Raw genomic sequence first — 21,565 nt, forward strand, 5'->3', positions numbered from 1 at the left:
AATAATTTCAGTGGTTCATCGATTCGTAACAGGGTGAACATGGCTTCGTGGCCCTCTATGGGCTATAACCACGTCATGTAAGTTTACCAGATCAGGTAGTGGATCTGCAGTTCGAAGGAATGAGACTTAAGAAACTACAAATTTGACTTGCTTCGATTTTGTATTACATCATACTCTCATAAAACCATGCAACATACCGGTAATCTACCTTGGGCATTGTTATTTGGAAAGCCGGTGCTGGATAATCAAATAGCATGCCTGCAACCGAAGGAAAATGCTTTAGTATTGCTTTAACCATTACGTCTCTGAGATACAAGGTAGACCTTCTTGCACCAAGTGAACCAGAAACTGTTCACAATTATGAACTGATTCTGGGGGTTTGAGTAAATATACAACCACACATGGAAGCATGTTTTCCTTTTTGTTTAATTATGTTTAATCAATTGATTAAAGAAAATACAGATCAACATGTTTTCTGTTGAATGTAGGTGGTCCTGGATTGATGTGCGGGAATGTATTGCTCTACAGTCTTACTGCTGCTTCAGGCTTTAACCATCCCCGGACGACAGCAGGTACAGAGCCAACAATTCATTACCAATCATGTTGTGAAATTCAAGAAAATGACATAGTAGACAACAGTCAGAAAAAAAGCAGAAGCTTTGCATTATCATGTAACATAAAATATCTCAAGGCAGGTCATTCAATAAAATCACAGTATGTTTTGTTGATTTACAGTATAAAGTGCCAGTAATTATGAACATTGCATCCCCTAGACTAGAGCAAACAAAATGTCCTTACCAGTGTTACTATGTTGTACTGACAATACATGATATTCCTGTGGTTCAGATATCCCCATTCCTCACGTTTTTGTGTACATATTTGGAGCTGCTGCCCTTCCAGTATTAAATTCAGCTGCGCTGACAACAGACTTAATCATGAAATTGGGTAAATATTGAAATAGGAACATTTCTCTAAAAGATACAGGAGTATATGAAATACAGTTAATAATAATTTAGATGCATGGATGCTACTGATCATGATTTTACATTAATGACTAATTTACAGAAAGTCTCTATCTCTTATCACTTTTAAGTTAAAGCCTTTTGAAATTATTATGTCAAAATTGAACGTTTTAGGAAAAAACCTCTGGCGCCCAAAGGGTTAAAGGCTCATCTTTTCTTATTTGTTTTCTGTCTATTCAATCTCAGGGACAGGCTCACGAATGTTCAGTGATTTGCAGGTTATTATTCTGCCATGTGAATGTGTCTTTGTTTCTGGATGGCTTGCCCTGCAGCCTTATCACTACTGTAAGTACAGACACCATGTAGTTCTTTGCCAGCCTTTGCCATTAGATGTATCCCATAAACAGTATGTCCTTGTATTCATATCCTCCATATCAATTGCATCAATATGTGTAACTTTTGAATATTATTTATTTTGGTGTGTCTAACATAGGGATAAAGAAAAGAGAAAAGTAAGTTTTTAAAATTCAGATAACATGGAAGAAATTGCAAAAAAAAAAAAACAATGCTAAGCTAAATTACTAAACCTGATTACAATGCCTCTTCGCTGTCCTCTCAGAATAAAAGAACAGCTCAAAGGGATGTCTGAGAAAATCAGATGTAAAGACTCTAAGACACAGGTAAGCACAACTTTGACACAAAACATTTCTGTTACTTCATGCATTCTAAGATGAAATTGCAAATATCAAGAATAAGTATTAGCCTAAGTAATTTATAGGAACAAACTTTTGTCAGCCTTGTTGGATGGCTGGTGTATGTGGTAATACTAATAGCCTGTGCACTGTCCAATATGTCATAATTATTTATAGAATTTGTCCCTGTTTGCAGGACCCCTAAGGGATCACATGTTTGGAGTCAATTACCTGTCTAGGGTAAAAGGGAAAGATTCCATGATATTAATATAGCATCAAAATCCCTTGAGTGTAAATATTCTTTGTTATATTTTATATGTTTTGTTTTCCTGTTTTTGTTTTTCAATTTTGAGAAAAATGAATTTTGTGTTTATTATGAATATTTTATTATTTTTACAACTGCAAATAAATTCTGTATATTTATATTAATCCCATACACACACAAATGCAATACAATGCTTGCCAAACTAAAGTTATATCAAAGCGCTGTTCATTTACAAAATAAAAAGAAATAATACCCGCGAGAACATTTCAGTATTACTCTGACTGTGTGTGTGTGTGTGTGTGTGTGTGTGTGTGTGTGTTAGTTCTTACAGTATATGTGTAGGTGTTTCAGCTGATACATTTTGTCTTTTATCATCAATGAAACAAAGCAACACATTTTCTGAAAGCGTATACCCCATTAGATGTGATGTAAAATGAGTTGCATGACCCATGTCCCACCATCCTCCGTACTTTGTTGCACCATGATCTGTACATTGTCCTGTACTGCATATAGGTGAGCCAAGGGTATGGCTGACACATTTGACCTGTGCCATTAAGGAACAACAACCTCTATAATACTCTTTTGCCTATTTTCAAAATGGTTAAATATGATTTCAGGCATCTCCCACCCTCCTCCATACTAGGTAAACCATGTATACATCTTACAGTTTTTTCCAATCGTTTACACACAATTTTGAAAACGGGGCTCTTTTTGTCTAAACATATCACACAATTAACCAAACACAACACCCAATCAGCAGAACATAACAGATTGTTAGCAAAATTAAATATTTCTGTCAAAACAATAAACACATTGATAAAACCTTATACTGTTCTCATATCATTAACACATTCTTTGAATGATTCCACACTGTCGCTATCTTATACACACCGACACAATAAATTCAAAACACATCTGTAAAAACCCTCTTCCAATATATGGATCTTATTCAGACATATTGTTTGAGAGCATTAGGATAATTTAGATGACAAAAATATTTTGATGAACCCTCATCAAGCAATGCACAAAACTGATGCTGCAGACAATATTTATTTCTTTCACTGAACCATATGTTCAGTTACAGTGACAAGTCAATCAACAGAAAATGCCAAAATTATAGTTCTTGCTACTGTAAAGTGTAGAAAAATTAAAATCTGTACACAAACAAAAAGTACTGTACACTTACAGTCACTGAAGAAAAACTAAAGCAACAATACAAACAAGTAACAACAATACATAATACTCTAATCATCTCTCTGTCTAGCTGGATCAGGCCATAAGAGTTCACCACATCACAGGCTATGGGTGCCTCTCATTTGGGCTTTTATACGTCCTCCCTCGCTCCTCTGGCCTCGATCCTCACTGATCGACATAGTGAATGATGGGGCGAAAACAATGGGATAGTCTATCCAGTGTTAGTTATAGATCAGTGGGAACGCCCCTCGAGGATCGAGCATAACACACCTGAGTGCTGCGTTTTCAATTTTGCACATGTGTGCTTACACACCTGGTGGATGTGGTTATTCAATTTGTTCATTGGTGTGGTCATTGGCAAGCCAGGGCTTTATAATGACAAGGAAGTACCTAACAATCTTTATCTGTGTCTAAGGTGTGAAAATGTGTTTTACGTTTTGACATTCACTGTTTGTAATGTTTCGCAAAAAGTGTGAAGCTGAATTTGTGCTTACTGTTGTACTACTCTGCGCAGGCGTTTTGCTTCTTAAGTGTTAAGTATTGTTAACTGTCTGTTAATCTTGATTTTAGTGTGTAAACGATTGGAAAAAACTGTAAATAAAGCACATAATTAAATATTTTCTAAAAACATATTTACAGTCATTCATTTAGCATTTTTTCCAAGTGACTTCTGCAGTGAAGCTGCAGTGCAGAGGAGACCTTTGCTATAGGAATTACTACATCAGTCAATTCTATTACTAGAGGATAAGAGTGCAGACTTTACAAGCACTAGTCAAAGTGTGGTAATAAGAAGACGTGGTAGAAGAAGGAGGTAAAGGAAGGAAGAGAGGGGAGTGCATGGTAAGAGCATGTTAGGTGGGTTAGGTTGTTGGAAGTGATAGGAGAGGAGGAATCCTCAGAAGAGCAGGGTCTTCAAGAGCTTCTTGAAATCAAAAGTTACGCAGATGCCTCTGCTCTGGTGGCTATTGGCAGGTCGTTCCACCATCAGGGATCACACACACAAATGGTCTGGATTGCTCTGTGTGTAGGGGCAGCAGTGCCAGACGAGGTTTCTTGGAGGAGAGGAGTGGCCGACAGGTATAAGCCTTTATGAGAGGACTTAAGTAAGTGGGTGCAGACCCAGCAATCACTTTATAAGCAAGTATTAGCGACTTTGATGTGGGCAGCTAGCAGCAACCATCTGTAGCGGTTTCACCATACTTTACAAGTCATATGGCCTGTGAGGAGGGTGTTGCAGTTGACAAGGTGTGAGATAATTATGGTTTCTAGTCTCTGTACTAGGAACTGGCATGTTGGAGTAGGTTGTCTACAGCCTGATTAATAGTCCTTATACTGAATAGTGTGAAGGGGCACGACCGGGTGACAGGGGAAGGTTATCAATCATGACACTTACATTTCCTGCGTCCTTGGTAGGAGCAAGAGAAAGGGAGCCAGCTTTGATATTTATGTTGGTTTATTTGGCTGGGAAGACAAGCAGATCGGTCTTGGAAAGGTTTAGTTGGAAGTGGTGTTCCTTCATCCAAGCCGATATGTCAGCGATCCATGCCGAGACCATGGCAATATAGTTGTGTGTTGTGGATGAATGGCCCACAACAGTGAACAGGTACACAAACAGAGCTTTGGGGCACCCCTGTGGCGAGGCAATCAAATGTGGACGTGTCCTAGCCATGACACATTGAACGCTTGCCCAGTGAGGTACAAATCAAACAATGTGCTTTGCATGTAATACCCATGTTGAAGAGTATGGATAGCAGGATGCAATGGTTGACTGTGTCAGATCTGCCACAGACAGCAGAGCCATTTGGGTGGAGTGGTCTCTTTTGAAGCTGGCATTCCGTGAGAGTGGGTGTGTGAGCCTTGGACACTTCTGCTGCAAAGCCTTTTCACTGCATCCACATATTATTGATTAGGAACCGGCATGCTGTCAAAGCTCAAGGTCAAGTTCCATAGCACAGATATCTATGGTGTAGAGATAGATGGTGTAGCTCTGAGAAAACTCGAATGATTGAGATGTTGTCTGAGGTTGCAGAAAAAGTTAACCAGTGGTGGCTATGGTTGAAGAAGGTATACAGTATGTGAAGAAGGTAGTCTGGAAATAGCTAGGCATGGTGTTTTCATGCTTTGCAATATAACTAATAACAATGAGTTAATCTTCAGGCAAGATGAAGACCAAGTAGGGTCGAAACGTTGCTTATTTAAAACATTAAATGGGAGCTAAAAGCAGTGTTGCGGACACTACATTCTTTTTATATTTAGAAAATAGCCTATAAGTCAACTTCACTGATCGCCGGTGAGCATGATCACTATGACACAATGTATACAACTGTCAGAATTCTTCAGATTAGGATATCCCAGTGTGCACATTAAATCCTTCCCCAGGATGTGTTATTGATCTACAGTACATGTTCTGTGTCCTTATGGGTCCTTATGGGTGTCCTTATACACCCATAGGGCCCAAATGTAATTTTCAGTGCTGGTGACACAAGGTGTTTATAGGGAGCTAGAGTCAACTGAATTGAATAGCATATTCTTATGAGCAAATACATGTAAGCTTCTAGTTTGTGCAAATTGCATTGAATGGTGATTGTTATCTAAATACTCATAAACGTATCAATTCATTGCATGTTCCAACTGCCCATGTACTGTATATAAATACCAAATTTACCAGTTTTCGGATCATTCTTCCCCAATATGTAATTAAGCAGATACTGTCGCTTTTGTAGAATCCACATTTTTCACAATTTCAAAAAATCAAGATATATTTTAGTGTATGTCCAAAAAATGTGCGCTCATTTTACTAAATCATGCTCTCAATTTGGTAAATCGTGCACACATTTGATTTTACACAAAAATCTGCCTAATTCTGCAGCCTACACCATAAGGAGTGGATAAGAAGTGTGTGCTCTACTGTGTGTGTCTTTTATACGAAACCCCTAGATCTTAGAATTAATATTTATTTTTTGCTATAAAATATTATATTTTGATCCACTCTGATGTCCATCTCCATATTATGTTGCTGTCGCTTCTGAGCCGGCCGTAACACATGAAATTATGTATTAAGCAAGCAAACAAAGCCAATTATTTATTTACTTTCAATTTGCAGACACCTTTTGCTCAATCTCTCAACCAACTTGACATAGTCATCTGAAATGGGTTTCAACAGTCTAAGGAATTATACATTTTGAGCACCTTTGACTGTTTTTCTTCCACTCAATAAAGGTAAATGATGAAGAATATAAAATATGAAACCTAGGCTATATATTTATAAAGAACTTTGTTGAGCAATACTGAAGACAAAGTATGATTAAATTGGATTCAACTTTGTCATAAACGTAAGGACAACAACAAAATGCAATGTAGTGCAATCATTAAAACGTGCTTTACAAGGTGCATAAAAATGCATAATGTAGTGAGTAATCAGACAGTCCATAATTCATATAGCCTAATAGAGACAGAATGCATGATCATGAAGTGCCTTCACGAGGTGCATTAACACAATGGAACACAATGTAAAGAGTACAATAGTGTGAGTGTGTGTGTGTGTGTGTGTGTGTGTGTGTGTGTGTGTGTGTGTGTGTGTGTGTGTGTGTGTGTGTGTGTTCAAACGTTTAACTGGTAGTATAAACCACTAAGGCCTTTGATTCCTGTACTATTAGGCATTTCAGTACAGTTCAGGCTCTTGCCATTGTAAACTTTTATGTACAAAATCAATGGAAAAACAAACTGAGACAAACGCAGACTTCAACCAGCAAACGTGTCCCCTTAAAAGTGGACAAACCTTTGAATAATATTATAGCTTGTCCTACTGTAGAAATCCTCTGTTAAAGAAAGTCGAAACCTTCTTTCTTATCTTCATTCATCTGCACACTGCAGTTAGCCTACTGTACGTTTATGTCCTAAAAACGAACTGTCACAACCATGCATTCTCACAGTAGGGTCGGCCTTGTCTTTAGCCTGACTCTCGCCAGACCCTTGTAGTTCCGCCATGCTCCACCAGAGGCGTTTCGCTTGTGTGAAGCAGACAGCGAACTACCGGATCTGGCGAAAGTCAGGTTACCTTATCTTGACTCTCTATGGGATCTGCCCATTGTCACATGATTTTAAAATAAGAAAGTGAAAGTAATTTCAACCATAATGTCGTGATGTTGCTACCGGAGGGAGTTATTGGAAAATAATGTTCGCGTTTAGGCTTAACTGGCCTCTTAGAATAGGCCACTGCGGAAACTACTGTTAAACATGTCTTTAAGAGTTATTTTGAGTGTCATCATTCTCGTTTTCTCAGAAGGTAGGTTATTCCGACCAACGTCATTTGGCAAGTTATTTGTAGCCTACCGACGATTTAATTTTGCTTTCTAACATAAATAATCAGTAGGCTAGTTATTATTATTAATAAATCACTCACTAATTTCATGCTTTATTGGTGTTGATAGGATTGGTATTACAAGGGCCCAGTAGACCCCTGGTTGCCCAGCTTGGGGGTGTTTTGCAGCTTCCTTGTTCCGTGGAGACTCCCTTACCTCTGGATGAGTTGGAGGTGGAATGGAGAAAGACGGACTCAAATAAACTCGTGCATCTTTTCCAAGGAGGAGAAATACGACCAGAATCGCAGAGTTCTGAATACACGGAAAAGGCGTATTTCTTTACAAAGGGAGAGATAGTTAAAGGGAATTATTCTCTACTTCTTCGCAACATTACAACTGACGATGCAGGCCGTTACAGTTGCAACGTTTACAGCAATGAAGAAAACAGTGAAATTGCCGTTGAAATTGAAGCCATTGGTGAGCAGTCTTTTTCTTTATCCTATTTGAGGTGTATTGCTAGCCTAGCGTAGTGGTTCGCAAAGTGTGGGGCGGGTCCCATAGTGGGGAATAGAGACATGACACGTGGTGCGCGATGACCATGAGGATTTTTTTGTGCCTACATTGCCTTTCGTTTTTGACAATGAAGGTACATTCAAAACAAATAAACAGCTCCATAGAACCCAATTGTTGTATAATACACACACACACACACACACACACACACACACACACACACACACACACACACACACACACACACACACACACACACACTGGGGATAATAAGTTTGAACCCATGCTAAAGTTGACTAAAAAGAGGAATCCAATATCAATGATTAAAAAAATAAGTAAAAAACATACCAGATTGGCATGTTTTTTTCTCAGTAGGCCTATATTTAATTTATTTAACTGTGACACTGTTAGGCTATATTTCATTGCTAATAATTTATCAAAAAATATATAATGCAGGAATTTTGCATTAAACCACCAACTACACATTACATTTATAGTACAGCACTTTGAGTATTGGGAAAATGTGACAGGGAACCTCTCTAACCACCCCCAATGTGTAGCACCCAATGATGATGGATCATATGGATGGCTGCCATTTTCTGCCAGAATGCTCACAAAATATTAGAGGTGGCAGTAGAGGTTTAAGGAGCTGAGCTAGCGTGCAGTAGTCTGAAAGCTGTCGGTTCAATTCTTGGCGTCCACTGTTGTGCCCTTGAGGAAGACACTTAGTTGCCCATGTTGCTCCGGGATAATATAATCCCTTGTAATATAGTTGATATATGTAAGTCGTTCTGGACAAAAAAAATGTCTGTGTAATGTAAAATAATGCTGCTTTGCAATTTGGGTGGGTTTACACATTGATCATTGTAAATATTTTTACATTTTACGCCATTAATCTATTATTCATTTAAGTAATTATAATTGCTATAATGTGTGTAATGTGTATGTAATCTGCAATTTAATTTGGTGAGCAAATACAATCGTCTGTCTATTCTATTTGGAATATGTGAGATAAATCAATCAGATGGCTCAGTGGTGACACCCAGTGAAAAATGGACAGTGCTGCACATGCATAAAACACTTGCGGAATGTTAAAGGATAACTGCTATGTTGTTTGCTGGTAAAAGCAAGCAGCCACCCTGACATCTTTCCAATTGCAGTGTGCACTGTGCTACCAAGATGTACAATTTGTCATTTAGCAAAACTGTCAGGGTTAGCCTAGAATACATTCACATTTATTAATTTACCAGACACTTCTATCCAAAGAACAACCTTTCCCGCTACTAATGTTGGGCAAGAAATTCCCAACTAGAAATGCAATTCCAAGGAATTACCAGTGCATGAAAATGCAAAAAAATGTAGATATGGCTACTAAGGTGTAGCTAGGGTAAACATGGTGGTTGCATAGTTTAAAGAGAGTTGATAGTGTTAAGGTAGACATTTTAAAGCTTAAACATTCCTGTTCTAAATTAACTAATAATTTCTAACAGGTATTCTAAAATGTTAACTATGCTAACAACGCTAACCAGGTTGATAAGTTAACTTAGCTGATGATTTCTAGCAGTAATGCTAAAAATGCTAACTATGCTAACATTGCTAACTATGTTAACAATGCTAACCACGTTGATTAGCTAACTTAGCTAATCATTTTAGCAGTTGTGTTAAAAATGCTAACTATGCTAACAATGCTAACTATGCTAACAATGCTAACCAGGTTGATTAGCTAACTTAGCTAATCATTTTTAGCAGTTATGTTAAAAATGCTAACTATGCTAACAATGCTAACTTGCTAGTGAGGACTTTTATTTTGAAACATTTGTTGCTAGGGTATCCATGGTGGCCACTATCAGGAAACAAGAAGTTACTGCAGTATAATCATGTTGGTTGCTATGGAAACGGTCATAAATGCTTAATTTTAATGGTTGCTATGTTGGTTGCTAGGTACATGGAGGTTTCATGTAGTTGAATGGAAGCATAGTTGATGATAACTGACAGTTGGAATCGTTGAACAGTTCAATAGATGAGTAGTTTCAATGGTTAAATGATTTAATAGTGTATTATTGCAGCGAGGACTTTTATTTTGAAACAGTTGTGGACAGAGGAAACAGTTAACAGGATATGTAGTCTTCACAGAGAGATTGTATGCTTAAAGCCTGAGAGAGAGAGGGCTGCTGCAGGTGGGGCTGGCCACCTGGCATAAGATTCTAATTGCTCAACGACCCGATTGTGATGTCATAGAGGCCAATGTTAAGTCTATGGGGTAATTTTTAATAGTTTTTAATTTATAGTTTAAAAAGTATAAAAGTTACAAAGTTGAAAAATTATAGCAACCCGATCCATTAGAAGACCTACGTTACAGAGTTTGAATGAAGTTTCTAAGTTAAACGGTTGAAGAGAAATTGCGGTCAGAAAAAGTGGTAAGCGGAATAATAATAAATATAATAACTAGAAATGCAATTCCAAGGAATTACCAGTGCATGAAAATGCAAAAAAATGTAGATATGGCTACTAAGGTGTAGCTAGGGTAAACATGGTGGTTGCATAGTTTAAAGAGAGTTGATAGTGTTAAGGTAGACATTTTAAAGCTTAAACATTCCTGTTCTAACTTAACTAATAATTTCTAACAGGTATTCTAAAATGTTAACTATGTTAACAATGCTAACCAGGTTGATAAGTTAACTTAGCTGATGATTTCTAGCAGTAATGTTAAAAATGCTAACTATGCTAACATTGCTAACTATGTTAACAATGCTAACCAGGTTGATTAGCTAACTTAGCTAATCATTTTAGCAGTTGTGCTAAAAATGCTAACTATGCTAACAATGCTAACCAGGTTGATTAGCTAACTTAGCTAATCATTTTTAGCAGTTATGCTAAAAATGCTAACAATGCTAACCATGCTAACAATACTAACTTGCTAGTGAGGACTTTTATTTTGAAACAGTAGTTGCTAGGGTATCCATGGTGCCCACTATCAGGAATAAAGAAGTTACGGTAGTATAATCATGTTGGTTGCTATGGAAACTGTCAAAAACGCTTAATTTTAATGGTTGCTCTGTTGGTTGCTAGGTACATGGAGGTTTCATGTAGTTGAATGGAAGCATAGTTGATGATAACTGACAGTTGGAATCGTTGAACAGTTCAATAGATGAGTAGTTTCAATGGTTAAATGATTTAATAGTGTATTATTGCAGCGAGGACTTTTATTTTGAAACAGTTGTGGACAGAGAAAACAGTTAACAGGATATGTAGTCTTCACAGAGAGATTGTATGCTTAATAGCCTGAGAGAGAGAGGGCTGCTGCAGGTGGGGCTGGCCACCTGGCATAAGATTCTAATTGCTCAACGACCCGATTGTGATGTCATAGAGGCCAATGTTAAGTCTATGGGGTAATTTTTAATAGTTTTTAATTTATAGTTTAAAAAGTATAAAAGTTACAAAGTTGAAAAATTATAGCAACCCGATCCATTAGAAGACCTACGTTACAGAGTTTGAATGAAGTTTCTAAGTTAAACGGTTGAAGAGAAATTGCGGTCAGAAAAAGTGGTAAGCGGAATAATAATAAATATAATAACTAGAAATGCAATTCCAAGGAATTACCAGTGCATGAAAATGCAAAAATAGATAGATAATGTAGATATGGTTACTGAGGTGTAGCTAGGGTAAACATGGTGGTTGTATAGTTTACAGAGAGTTGATAGTGTGAAGGTTGACAGTTTAAAGATGAAACATTCCAGTTCTAACTTAACTAATGATTTCTATTCATGTTAAAATGTTGATTAGCTAACTTAGCTAATGATTTCTATCAGTTAAGCTAAAAATGTTAATTATGCTAGCAATGCTAACTTTACTAACAATGCTAACCAGGGGTGCGTTTCTAGAAAAGTTAGCAACAGCGTTGTTTAACCACCGTGGTGCGACGCAACTTGCTATCAAACAACGACAGTGTTACACCTGTTTCCAGAAAGCATCGTACCTGTGTCGCAATTCGCTACCTCCGTTGTTCGAACACCGTTGTTCCAACAACGTTGTTGAGGACCCAGCGGCACATTTCATTGGTGGAAAAGGTGTCAACGTATAATACCCCACCCACTACAAATGCTCTTTCACTGGATGCCTATCACTTGTCTTTTATAGATTCTCCTTTCCTTCCTCGATCCTCGTCCTCACTGAATGATAGGGCGGCAACAATGGGATAGAGGACCGAGGATCGAGGAGGGATGTTGAGAGGCACCCACTATGTGTCGACGAGTCTAATTTAAACCCAAAGTGATTCATGCTGGCATTATCATTGCTATCAGAAAAAAACGTAAACCTATGCAAGCACATGAAACAGTTTGCTTAAGCTGTCCAATATATGTACTTATTTGTGTGAAATATCTAAAAGATATATGTACAAAATATATATGGCCTAGACTAATTACAAATTATCACAGTACTAAATCGGTGTCTGGTGGTTCAGCTGTTGCATGTCAGTACATTGCGCGCGCGGCCCATGTTCGCATCTTACCTCTCCATGTCACTTTTGAGTAAGAGCAGGCATACCACACACACAACAATAGGTTAGACCCTAAATATATTTAATTGCTTTACATCGAGTGGCCAGGAACACGACATCAGTTTAATAGTTCCACGACATTACTTATTAGGGTTATTTCCACGTTTCACTAGTCAGAAACAAAAGCATGTGTGATGCATACGGGAAAAGAACCTACGATGTTGAGGTCATAAGCCCCCTGCCTTAACCACTACGCTAATGAACGATGTGCTTGCGTAGAGGGTTTGTCAATATCATAACAGTAGCCTACCAAAACGCAAACCAACACGCAAATGAACGCAAGGTAACACACGTAGCAAGAATGAACCCAACGGTATTTTACTTTATATTAGCCTACAGTAGGCTATAGCGCAATCATTGAGTCACGAGAAAACAACAACTTAGTGATTTTTGGTTGGGCGCTTGTGATTTTTGGTCAGGCGATCTTGCACTGACGACATCACCAACTGGAACTCCCAAGGTACGACACAGGTGCGACTGCCCAGGGGCAGTAGTTCAAACGACCAAACTTTGCGTCCTTGTTTGCGATTGAGAGTTTGAACTACCTTTTCTAGAAACACCAAATTCAAGAACGACGGAGCGAACTCCCAAGATTGCGACGCAAGTTAGCAAACGACGCTTTCTAGAAACGCACCCCAGGTTGATTAGCTAACTTAACCGATGATTTCTAGCAGTAATGTTAAAAATGCTAACTATGCTAACAATGCTAAATTTGCTGACAATGCTAACCAGGTTGATTAGCTAACTTAGTTGATGATTTTTTGCAGTTATGCTAAAAATGCTAACTATGTTAACAATGTTAACTATGCTAACCATGCTAACTAGCTAACTTGCTAGTGAGGACTTTTATTTTGAAACATTTGTTGCTAGGGTATCCATGGTGGCCACTATCAGGAAACAAGAAGTTACTGCAGTATAATCATGTTGGTTGCTATGGAAACGGTTATAAACACTTAATTTTAATGGTTGCTATGTTGGTTGCTAGGTACATGGAGGTTTCATGTAGTTGACTGGAGGCATAGTGGATGATAACTGACAGTTGGAATGGTTGAACAGTTCAATAGTTGAGTAGTTTCAATGGTTAAATGATTTAATAGTGTATTATTGCAGTGAGGACCATTATTTTGAAACAGTTGGACAGAGGAAGTAGTGAAACAGGATCTGTAGTCTTAATGAGATTGTATGCTTAAAGCCTGAGACAGAAGGTGCCTCTCATAGCGTTTACCAAAGATCCTTAAGGCGTAGCAAGATACGTCGTCGTAGTTCATGTCTATGGGCGCAAAACGGGGATCACTTCCTCTACATAAAGAGGCGCGTCATTGCGTGTCAGACGTATTCATGGGTTTCATCAGGTCCCTTTCCACAGGTGTACAAAATCAAGCACTCGATTATCAATGCTTGATGATGTTCCAAAATAATCTTGCTGCTCTTTCAAGCCCTCTAGCCTACATTTATTAGTTCTAATATGGAAGTAACACACACAAAGCATACATTTCAAGGAATTGAATAAAAACATCAATGGAATAATGGAAATATGTCGCTGCTCTCATTAAGTTACCCCAGCGCCATCTGATCGTCGTTAGCACAAATCAGGATTTGGTTCAGCTGGCTGGCTAATGTGTTGTCAAGGTAGAGCGTACGTAGCAACCGGCCAATAAGCAGAATAAACAAGAGGGGCACACCTGATATCAAGTCGATTTTCTCCAGACGGGAATGCTCAAAAATGCTAAAAAGGTACCTGAAGTGGTCAGAAGGGGTTGAGGGTCATGAAACCGTGCCCAAAATTCACATTCCTAACTCTAGAGAATGGAGATTTTAGCTTATAGTTGAAATTCTGATCTATGTCCATAGACTTCAATGGAACAGTTGCTGCCTCTGCTCTGCATAAAGGGGGATTTTGACCCCCCCTCTTGCGATTCGGGTTCCAGGAAGTGGCTTCTCATGAAGTATCTTGCTCCGCCCTTAATTATCTTTGGCGTTTACGCGTCCTCTCTCGCTCCTCACTGATCTACATAAAGAATGATGGAGCGGCAACAATGGGATAGTCTAGCCCTTCTTCTATCTTTCTTTATGTAGATCATTGAGGATCGAGGAGCGAGGGAGGACATATAAACGCTGCTTGAGAGGGACCCACAGTAAATACTTTAAAAGTTGTATGTAGATAGTCTAATTAATGTTGATAGACAGAATGTTTAATGGATATTGATAGGCAGATTGTTTAATAGATATTGATTGACAGTTTAATGGGTGGATGAGTGAATGGTCTGAAGAAGATGAGTGGATAGAAGGTTGGATGGAATGTGCCTTATATTCTTGTTAAGAGAGACACTGATACAGCTCTCTGAGAGTAGTTGACACAGGTGTAATCAATTTAACTGGCTAGTCTTAAGAGAGCCAGAGTACTCTTAAAGCCTGAGACAGAGTAAATAATTTAAAAGTTGAATGTAGATAGTCTAATTAATGTTGATAGACAGAGAGTTTAATGGATGTTGATAGACAGATTGTTTAATAGATGTTGATAGACAGTTTAATGGGTGGATGAGTGAATGGTCTGAAGAAGATGAATGGATAGAATGTTGGATGGAATGTGCCTTATATTCTTGTAGAATGGAGAGACACAGAGAATGTATCTGAGAGTAGTGGATACAGATAGGCTACAGGTGTAATCAATTTAACTGGCTAGTCTTAAGAGAGCCAGCCTGAGACAGAGTAGATTGTTTAAAAGTTCAATGTAGAGCGTCTAATTGATGTTGTTGATAGGCAGACTGTTTAGAATGGGTGGATGAGTGAATGGTTTGAAGAAGATGAATGGATATGAAGTTGGATGGAATTAGGAGGACTTATTTTGATACTGTTGTGCGCAGAGGATACAGGGGAACAGAATATGTAGTCTTCAGAGAGGAGCCTGAGAGAAACTGACAGTTGGTGCCCAGGTGGCTGACCAGCTGGGGTAACATTCTAATTGCTGCCGTGATGTCATAATGAGCAATGTTAAGTCTATGGGGAAATTGTTAATAGTTTTTATTTAATAGTTCAAAAAGTATAAAAGTTACAAAGTTGAAAAATACAAAGCACACATGGCATAAGCAAGACCTACGCAACAACGTTTGAATGAAGTTTCTACGTTAAACGGTTGAAGCTGAATTGCGAGCGTTAGAAGAAGAAGAACTAGAAATGCAATTCCAAGGAATTACCAGTGCATGAAAATGCAAAAATAGATAGATAATGTAGATATGGTTACTAAGGTGTAGCTAGGGTAAACATGGTGGTAGCATAGTTTACAGAGAGTTGATAGTGTGAAGGTAGACAGTTTAAAGATTAAACATTCCAGTTCTAACTTAACTAATGATTTCTATTCATGTTAAAATGTTGATTAGCTAACTTAGCTAATGATTTCTAGCAGTTACGCTAAAAATGCTAATTATGTTAGCAATGCTAACTTTACTTACAATGCTAACCAGGTTGATTAGCTAACTTAACCGATGATTTCTAGCAGTAATGCTAAAAATGCTAACTATGCTAACAATGCTAAATTTGCTAACAATGCTAACCAGGTTGATTAGCTAACTTAGTTGATGATTTTTTGCAGTTATGCTAAAAATGATAACTTCGTAACCATGCTAACTAGCTAACTTGCTAGTGAGGACTTTTATTTTGAAACATTTGTTGCTAGGGTATCCATGGTGGCCACTATCAGGAAACAAGAAGTTATTGCAGTAAAATTATGTTGGTTGCTATGGAAACAGTCATAAACACTTCATTTTAATGGTTGCTATGTTGGTTGCTAGGTACATGGAGGTTTCATGTAGTTGACTGGAGGCATAGTGGATGATAACTGACAGTTGGAATGGTTGAACAGTTCAATAGTTGAGTAGTTTCAATGGTTAAATGATTTAATAGTGTATTATTGCAGTGAGGACCTTTATTTTGAAACAGTTGTGGACAGAGGAAGTAGTGAAACAGGATCTGTAGTCTTAATGAGATTGTATGCTTAAAGCCTGAGACAGAAGGTGCCTCTCATAGCGTTTACGCGTCCTCTCTCGCTCCTCACTGATCTACATAAAGAATGATGGAGCGGCAACAATGGGATAGTCTAGCCCTTCTTCTATCTTTCTTTATGTAGATCATTGAGGATCGAGGAGCGAGGGAGGACATATAAACGCTGCTTGAGAGGGACCCACAGTAAATACTTTAAAAGTTGTATGTAGATAGTCTAATTAATGTTGATAGACAGAATGTTTAATGGATGTTGATAGGCAGATTGTTTAATAGATATTGATTGACAGTTTAATGGGTGGATGAGTGAATGGTCTGAAGAAGATGAATGGATAGAAGGTTGGAAGGAATGTGCCTTATATTATTGTTAAGAGAGACACTGATACAGCTCTCTGAGAGTAATTGACACAGGTGTAATCAATTTAACTGGCTAGTCTTAAGAGAGCCAGAGTAGGCTACTCTTAAAGCCTGAGACAGAGTAAATAATTTAAAAGTTGAATGTAGATAGTCTAATTAATGTTGATAGACAGAGAGTTTAATGGATGTTGATAGACAGATTGTTTAATAGATGTTGATAGACAGTTTAATGGGTGGATGAGTGAATGGTCTGAAGAAGATGAATGGATAGAATGTTAGATGGAATGTGCCTTATATTCTTGTAGAATGGAGAGACACAGCTCTCTACTGAGAGTAATGGATACAGATACAGGTGTAATCAATTTAACTGGCTAGTCTTAAGAGAGCCAGCCTGAGACAGAGTAGATTGTTTAAAAGTTCAATGTAGAGCGTCTAATTGATGTTGTTGATAGGCAGACTGTTTAGAATGGGTGGATGAGTGAATGGTTTGAAGAAGATGAATGGATATAAAGTTGGATGGAATTAGGAGGACTTATTTTGATACTGTTGTGCGCAGAGGATACAGGGGAACAGAATATGTAGTCTTCAGAGAGGAGCCTGAGAGAAACTGACAGTTGGTGCCCAGGTGGCTGACCAGCTGGGGTAACATTCTAATTGCTGCCGTGATGTCATAATGAGCAATGTTAAGTCTATGGGGAAAATGGTGATAGTTTTTAACTAATAGTTTAAAAAGTATAAAAGTTACAAAGTTGAAAAATACAAAGCACATATGGCATAAGCAAGACCTACACAACAAAGTTTGAATGAAGTTTCTACGTTAAACGGTTGAAGCTGAATTGCGAGCGTTAGAAGAAGAAGTTTAATAACTAGAAATGCAATTCCAAGGAATTACCAGTGCATGAAAATGCAAAAATAGATAGATAATGTGGATATGGTTACTAAGGTGTAGCTAGGGTAAACATGGTGGTTGCATAGTTTACAGAGAGTTGATAGTGTGAAGGTAGACGTTTTAAAGATGAAACGTTCCAGTTCTAACTTAACTAATGATTTCTATTCATGTTAAAATGTTGATTAGCTTACTAAGCTAATGATTTCTAGCAGTTACGCTAAAAATGCTTATTATGCTAGCAATGCTAACTTTACTAACAATGCTAACCAGGTTGATTAGCTAACTTAACCGATGATTTCTAGCAGTAATGCTAAAAATGCTAACTATGCTAACAATGCTAGATTTGCTAACAATGCTAACCAGGTTGATTAGCTAACTTAGTTGATGATTTTTTGCAGTTATGCTAAAAATGCTAGCTATGCTAACAAAGCTAACCATGCTAACTAGATAACTTGCTAGTGAGGACTTTTATTTTGAAACATTTGTTGCTAGGGTATCCATGGTGGCCACTATCAGGAAACAAGAAGTTACTGCAGTATAATCATGTTGGTTGCTATGGAAACGGTCATAAACGCTTAATTTTAATGGTTGCTATGTTGGTTGCTAGGTACATGGAGGTTTCATGTAGTTGACTGGAGGCATAGTTGATGATAACTGACAGTTGGAATGGTTGAACAGTTAAATAGTTGAGTAGTTTCAATGGTCAAATGATTTAATAGTGTATTATTGCAGTGAGGACTTTTATTTTGAAACAGTTGTGGACAGAGGAAACAGTTAACAGGATCTGTAGTCTTAATGAGATTGTATGCTTAAAGCCTGAGACAGAAGGTGCCTCTCATATAGCGTTTACGCGTCCTCTCTCGCTCCTCACTGATCTACATAAAGAATGATGGAGCGGCAACAATGGGATAGTCTAGCCCTTCTTCTATCTTTCTTTATGTAGATCATTGAGGATCAAGGAGCGAGGGAGGACATATAAACGCTGCTTGATAGCAATAAATACTTTAAAAGTTGTATGTAGATAGTCTAATTAATGTTGATAGACAGAATGTTTAATGGATGTTGATAGGCAGATTGTTTAATAGATATTGATTGACAGTTTAATGGTGGATGAGTGAATGGTCTGAAGAAGATGAATGGATAGAAGGTTGGATGGAATGTGCCTTATATTCTTGTTAAGAGAGACACTGATACAGCTCTCTAGCTGAGAGTAGTTGACACAGGTGTAATCAATTTAACTGGCTAGTCTTAAGAGAGCCAGAGTGTACTCTTACAGCCTGAGACAGAGTAAATAATTGAAAAGTTGAAGGTAGATAGTCTAATTAATGTTGATAGACAGAGAGTTTAATGGATGTTGATAGACAGATTGTTTAATAGATGTTGATAGACAGTTTAATGGGTGGATGAGTGAATGGTCTGAAGAAGATGAATGGATAGAATGTTGGATGGAATGTGCCTTATATTCTTGTAGAATGGAGAGACACAGCTCTCCACTGAGAGTAGTGGATACAGATACAGGTGTAATCAATTTAACTGGCTAGTCTTAAGAGAGCCAGCCTGAGACAGAGTAGATTGTTTAAAAGTTGAATGTAGAACGTCTAATTGATGTTGATAGGCAGACTGTTTAGAATGGGTGGATGAGTGAATGGTTTGAAGAAGATGAATGGATATAAAGTTGGATGGAATTAGGAGGACTTATTTTGATACTGTTGTGCACAGAGGATACAGGGGAACAGAATATGTAGTCTTCAGAGAGATTGCCTGAGAGAAACTGACAGTTGGTGCCCAGGTGGCTGACCAGCTGGAGTAACATTCTAATTGCTGCCGTGATGTCATAATGAGCAATGTTAAGTCTATGGGGGAAATGGTAATAGTTTTTAACTAATAGTTTAAAAAGTATAAAAGTTACAAAGTTGAAAAATAGAAAGCACATATGGCATAAGCAAGACCTACGCAACAAAGTTTGAATGAAGTTTCTACGTTAAACGGTTGAAGCTGAATTGCGAGCGTTAGAAGAAGAAGTTTAATAATAACTAGAAATGCAATTCCAAGGAATTACCAGTGCATGAAAATGCAAAAATAGATAGATAATGTAGATATGGTTACTAAGGTGTAGCTAGGGTAAACATGGTGGTTGCATAGTTTACAGAGAGTTGATAGTGTGAAGGTAGACAGTTTAAAGATGAAACATTCCAGTTCTAACTTAACTAATGATTTCTATTCATGTTAAAATGTTGATTAGCTAACTTAGCTAATGATTTCTAGCAGTTACGCTAAAAATGCTTATTATGCTAGCAATGCTAACTTTACTAACAATGCTAACCAGGTTGATTAGCTAACTTAACCGATGATTTCTAGCAGTAATGCTAAAAATGCTAACTATGTTAACAATGCTAACTATGCTAACTAGCTAACTTGCTAGTGAGGACTTTTATTTTGAAACATTTGTTGCTAGGGTATCCATGGTGGCCACTATCAGGAAACAAGAAGTTACTGCAGTATAATCATGTTGGTTGCTATGGAAACGGTCATAAACGCTTAATTTTAATGGTTGCTATGTTGGTTGCTAGGTACATGGAGGTTTCATGTAGTTGACTGGAGGCATAGTGGATGATAACTGACAGTTGGAATGGTTGAACAGTTCAATAGTTGAGTAGTTTCAATGGTTAAATGATTTAATAGTGTATTATTGCAGTGAGGACCTTTATTTTGAAACAGTTGTGGACAGAGGAAGTAGTGAAACAGGATCTGTAGTCTTAATGAGATTGTATGCTTAAAGCCTGAGACAGAAGGTGCCTCTCATAGCGTTTACGCGTCCTCTCTCGCTCCTCACTGATCTACATAAAGAATGATGGAGCGGCAACAATGGGATAGTCTAGCCCTTCTTCTATCTTTCTTTATGTAGATCATTGAGGATCGAGGAGCGAGGGAGGACATATAAACGCTGCTTGAGAGGGACCCACAGTAAATACTTTAAAAGTTGTATGTAGATAGTCTAATTAATGTTGATAGATAGAATGTTTAATGGATGTTGATAGGCAGATTGTTTTATATTGATTGACAGTTTAATGGGTGGATGAGTGAATGGTCTGAAGAAGATGAATGGATAGAAGGTTGGATGGAATGTGCCTTATATTCTTGTTAAGAGAGACACTGATACAGCTCTCTGAGAGTAGTTGACACAGGTGTAATCAATTTAACTGGCTAGTCTTAAGAGAGCCAGCCTGAGACAGAGTAAATAATTTAAAAGTTGAATGTAGATAGTCTAATTAATGTTGATAGACAGAGAGTTTAATGGATGTTGATAGACAGATTGTTTAATAGATGTTGATAGACAGTTTAATGGGTGGATGAGTGAATGGTCTGAAGAAGATGAATGGATAAAATGTTGGATGGAATGTGCCTTATATTCTTGTAGAATGGAGAGACACAGCTCTCTACTGAGAGTAGTGGATACAGATACAGGTGTAATCAATTTAACTGGCTAGTCTTAAGAGAGCCAGCCTGAGACAGAGTAGATTGTTTAAAAGTTCAATGTAGAGCGTCTAATTGATGTTGTTGATAGGCAGACTGTTTAGAATGGGTGGATGAGTGAATGGTTTGAAGAAGATGAATGGATATAAAGTTGGATGGAATTAGGAGGACTTATTTTGATACTGTTGTGCACAGAGGATACAGGGGAACAGAATATGTAGTCTTCAGAGAGGAGCCTGAGAGAAACTGACAGTTGGTGCCCAGGTGGCTGACCAGCTGGGGTAACATTCTAATTGCTGCCGTGATGTCATAATGAGCAATGTTAAGTCTATGGGGGAAATGGTGATAGTTTTTAACTAATAGT

General features: G+C 37.8%; 2 protein-coding genes across 4 annotated transcripts in view; both read left to right on the forward strand.

The window, feature by feature from the left end:
• LOC134096048 (uncharacterized) overlaps positions 1-3,726 on the forward strand; it is a 24,683-nt gene extending 20,957 nt beyond the window's left edge. Inside the window, exons 12-17 of one of the 3 annotated variants that reach the window (XM_062549797.1) lie at positions 489-572; positions 847-945; positions 1,209-1,307; positions 1,456-1,474; positions 1,582-1,642; positions 1,851-3,726. In XM_062549797.1, the coding sequence (XP_062405781.1) occupies positions 489-572; positions 847-945; positions 1,209-1,307; positions 1,456-1,474; positions 1,582-1,642; positions 1,851-1,859 (371 nt within the window). In that variant the 3' untranslated portion in view covers positions 1,860-3,726. The remainder of the gene's footprint in view (positions 1-488; positions 573-846; positions 946-1,208; positions 1,308-1,455; positions 1,475-1,581; positions 1,643-1,850) is intronic. The other 2 variants (XM_062549795.1, XM_062549796.1) reach the window with 2 other exon arrangements.
• A 3,456-nt stretch (positions 3,727-7,182) lies between these two features.
• LOC134095635 (uncharacterized) overlaps positions 7,183-21,565 on the forward strand; it is a 59,068-nt gene continuing 44,685 nt past the window's right edge. The window contains exons 1-2 of the mRNA XM_062549275.1: positions 7,183-7,398; positions 7,544-7,891. Of these exons, the coding sequence (XP_062405259.1) occupies positions 7,350-7,398; positions 7,544-7,891 (397 nt within the window). The 5' untranslated portion in view covers positions 7,183-7,349. The remainder of the gene's footprint in view (positions 7,399-7,543; positions 7,892-21,565) is intronic.

Source organism: Sardina pilchardus, chromosome 11, assembly GCF_963854185.1.
Source record: "Sardina pilchardus chromosome 11, fSarPil1.1, whole genome shotgun sequence".
NCBI lineage: Eukaryota > Metazoa > Chordata > Actinopteri > Clupeiformes > Clupeidae > Sardina > Sardina pilchardus.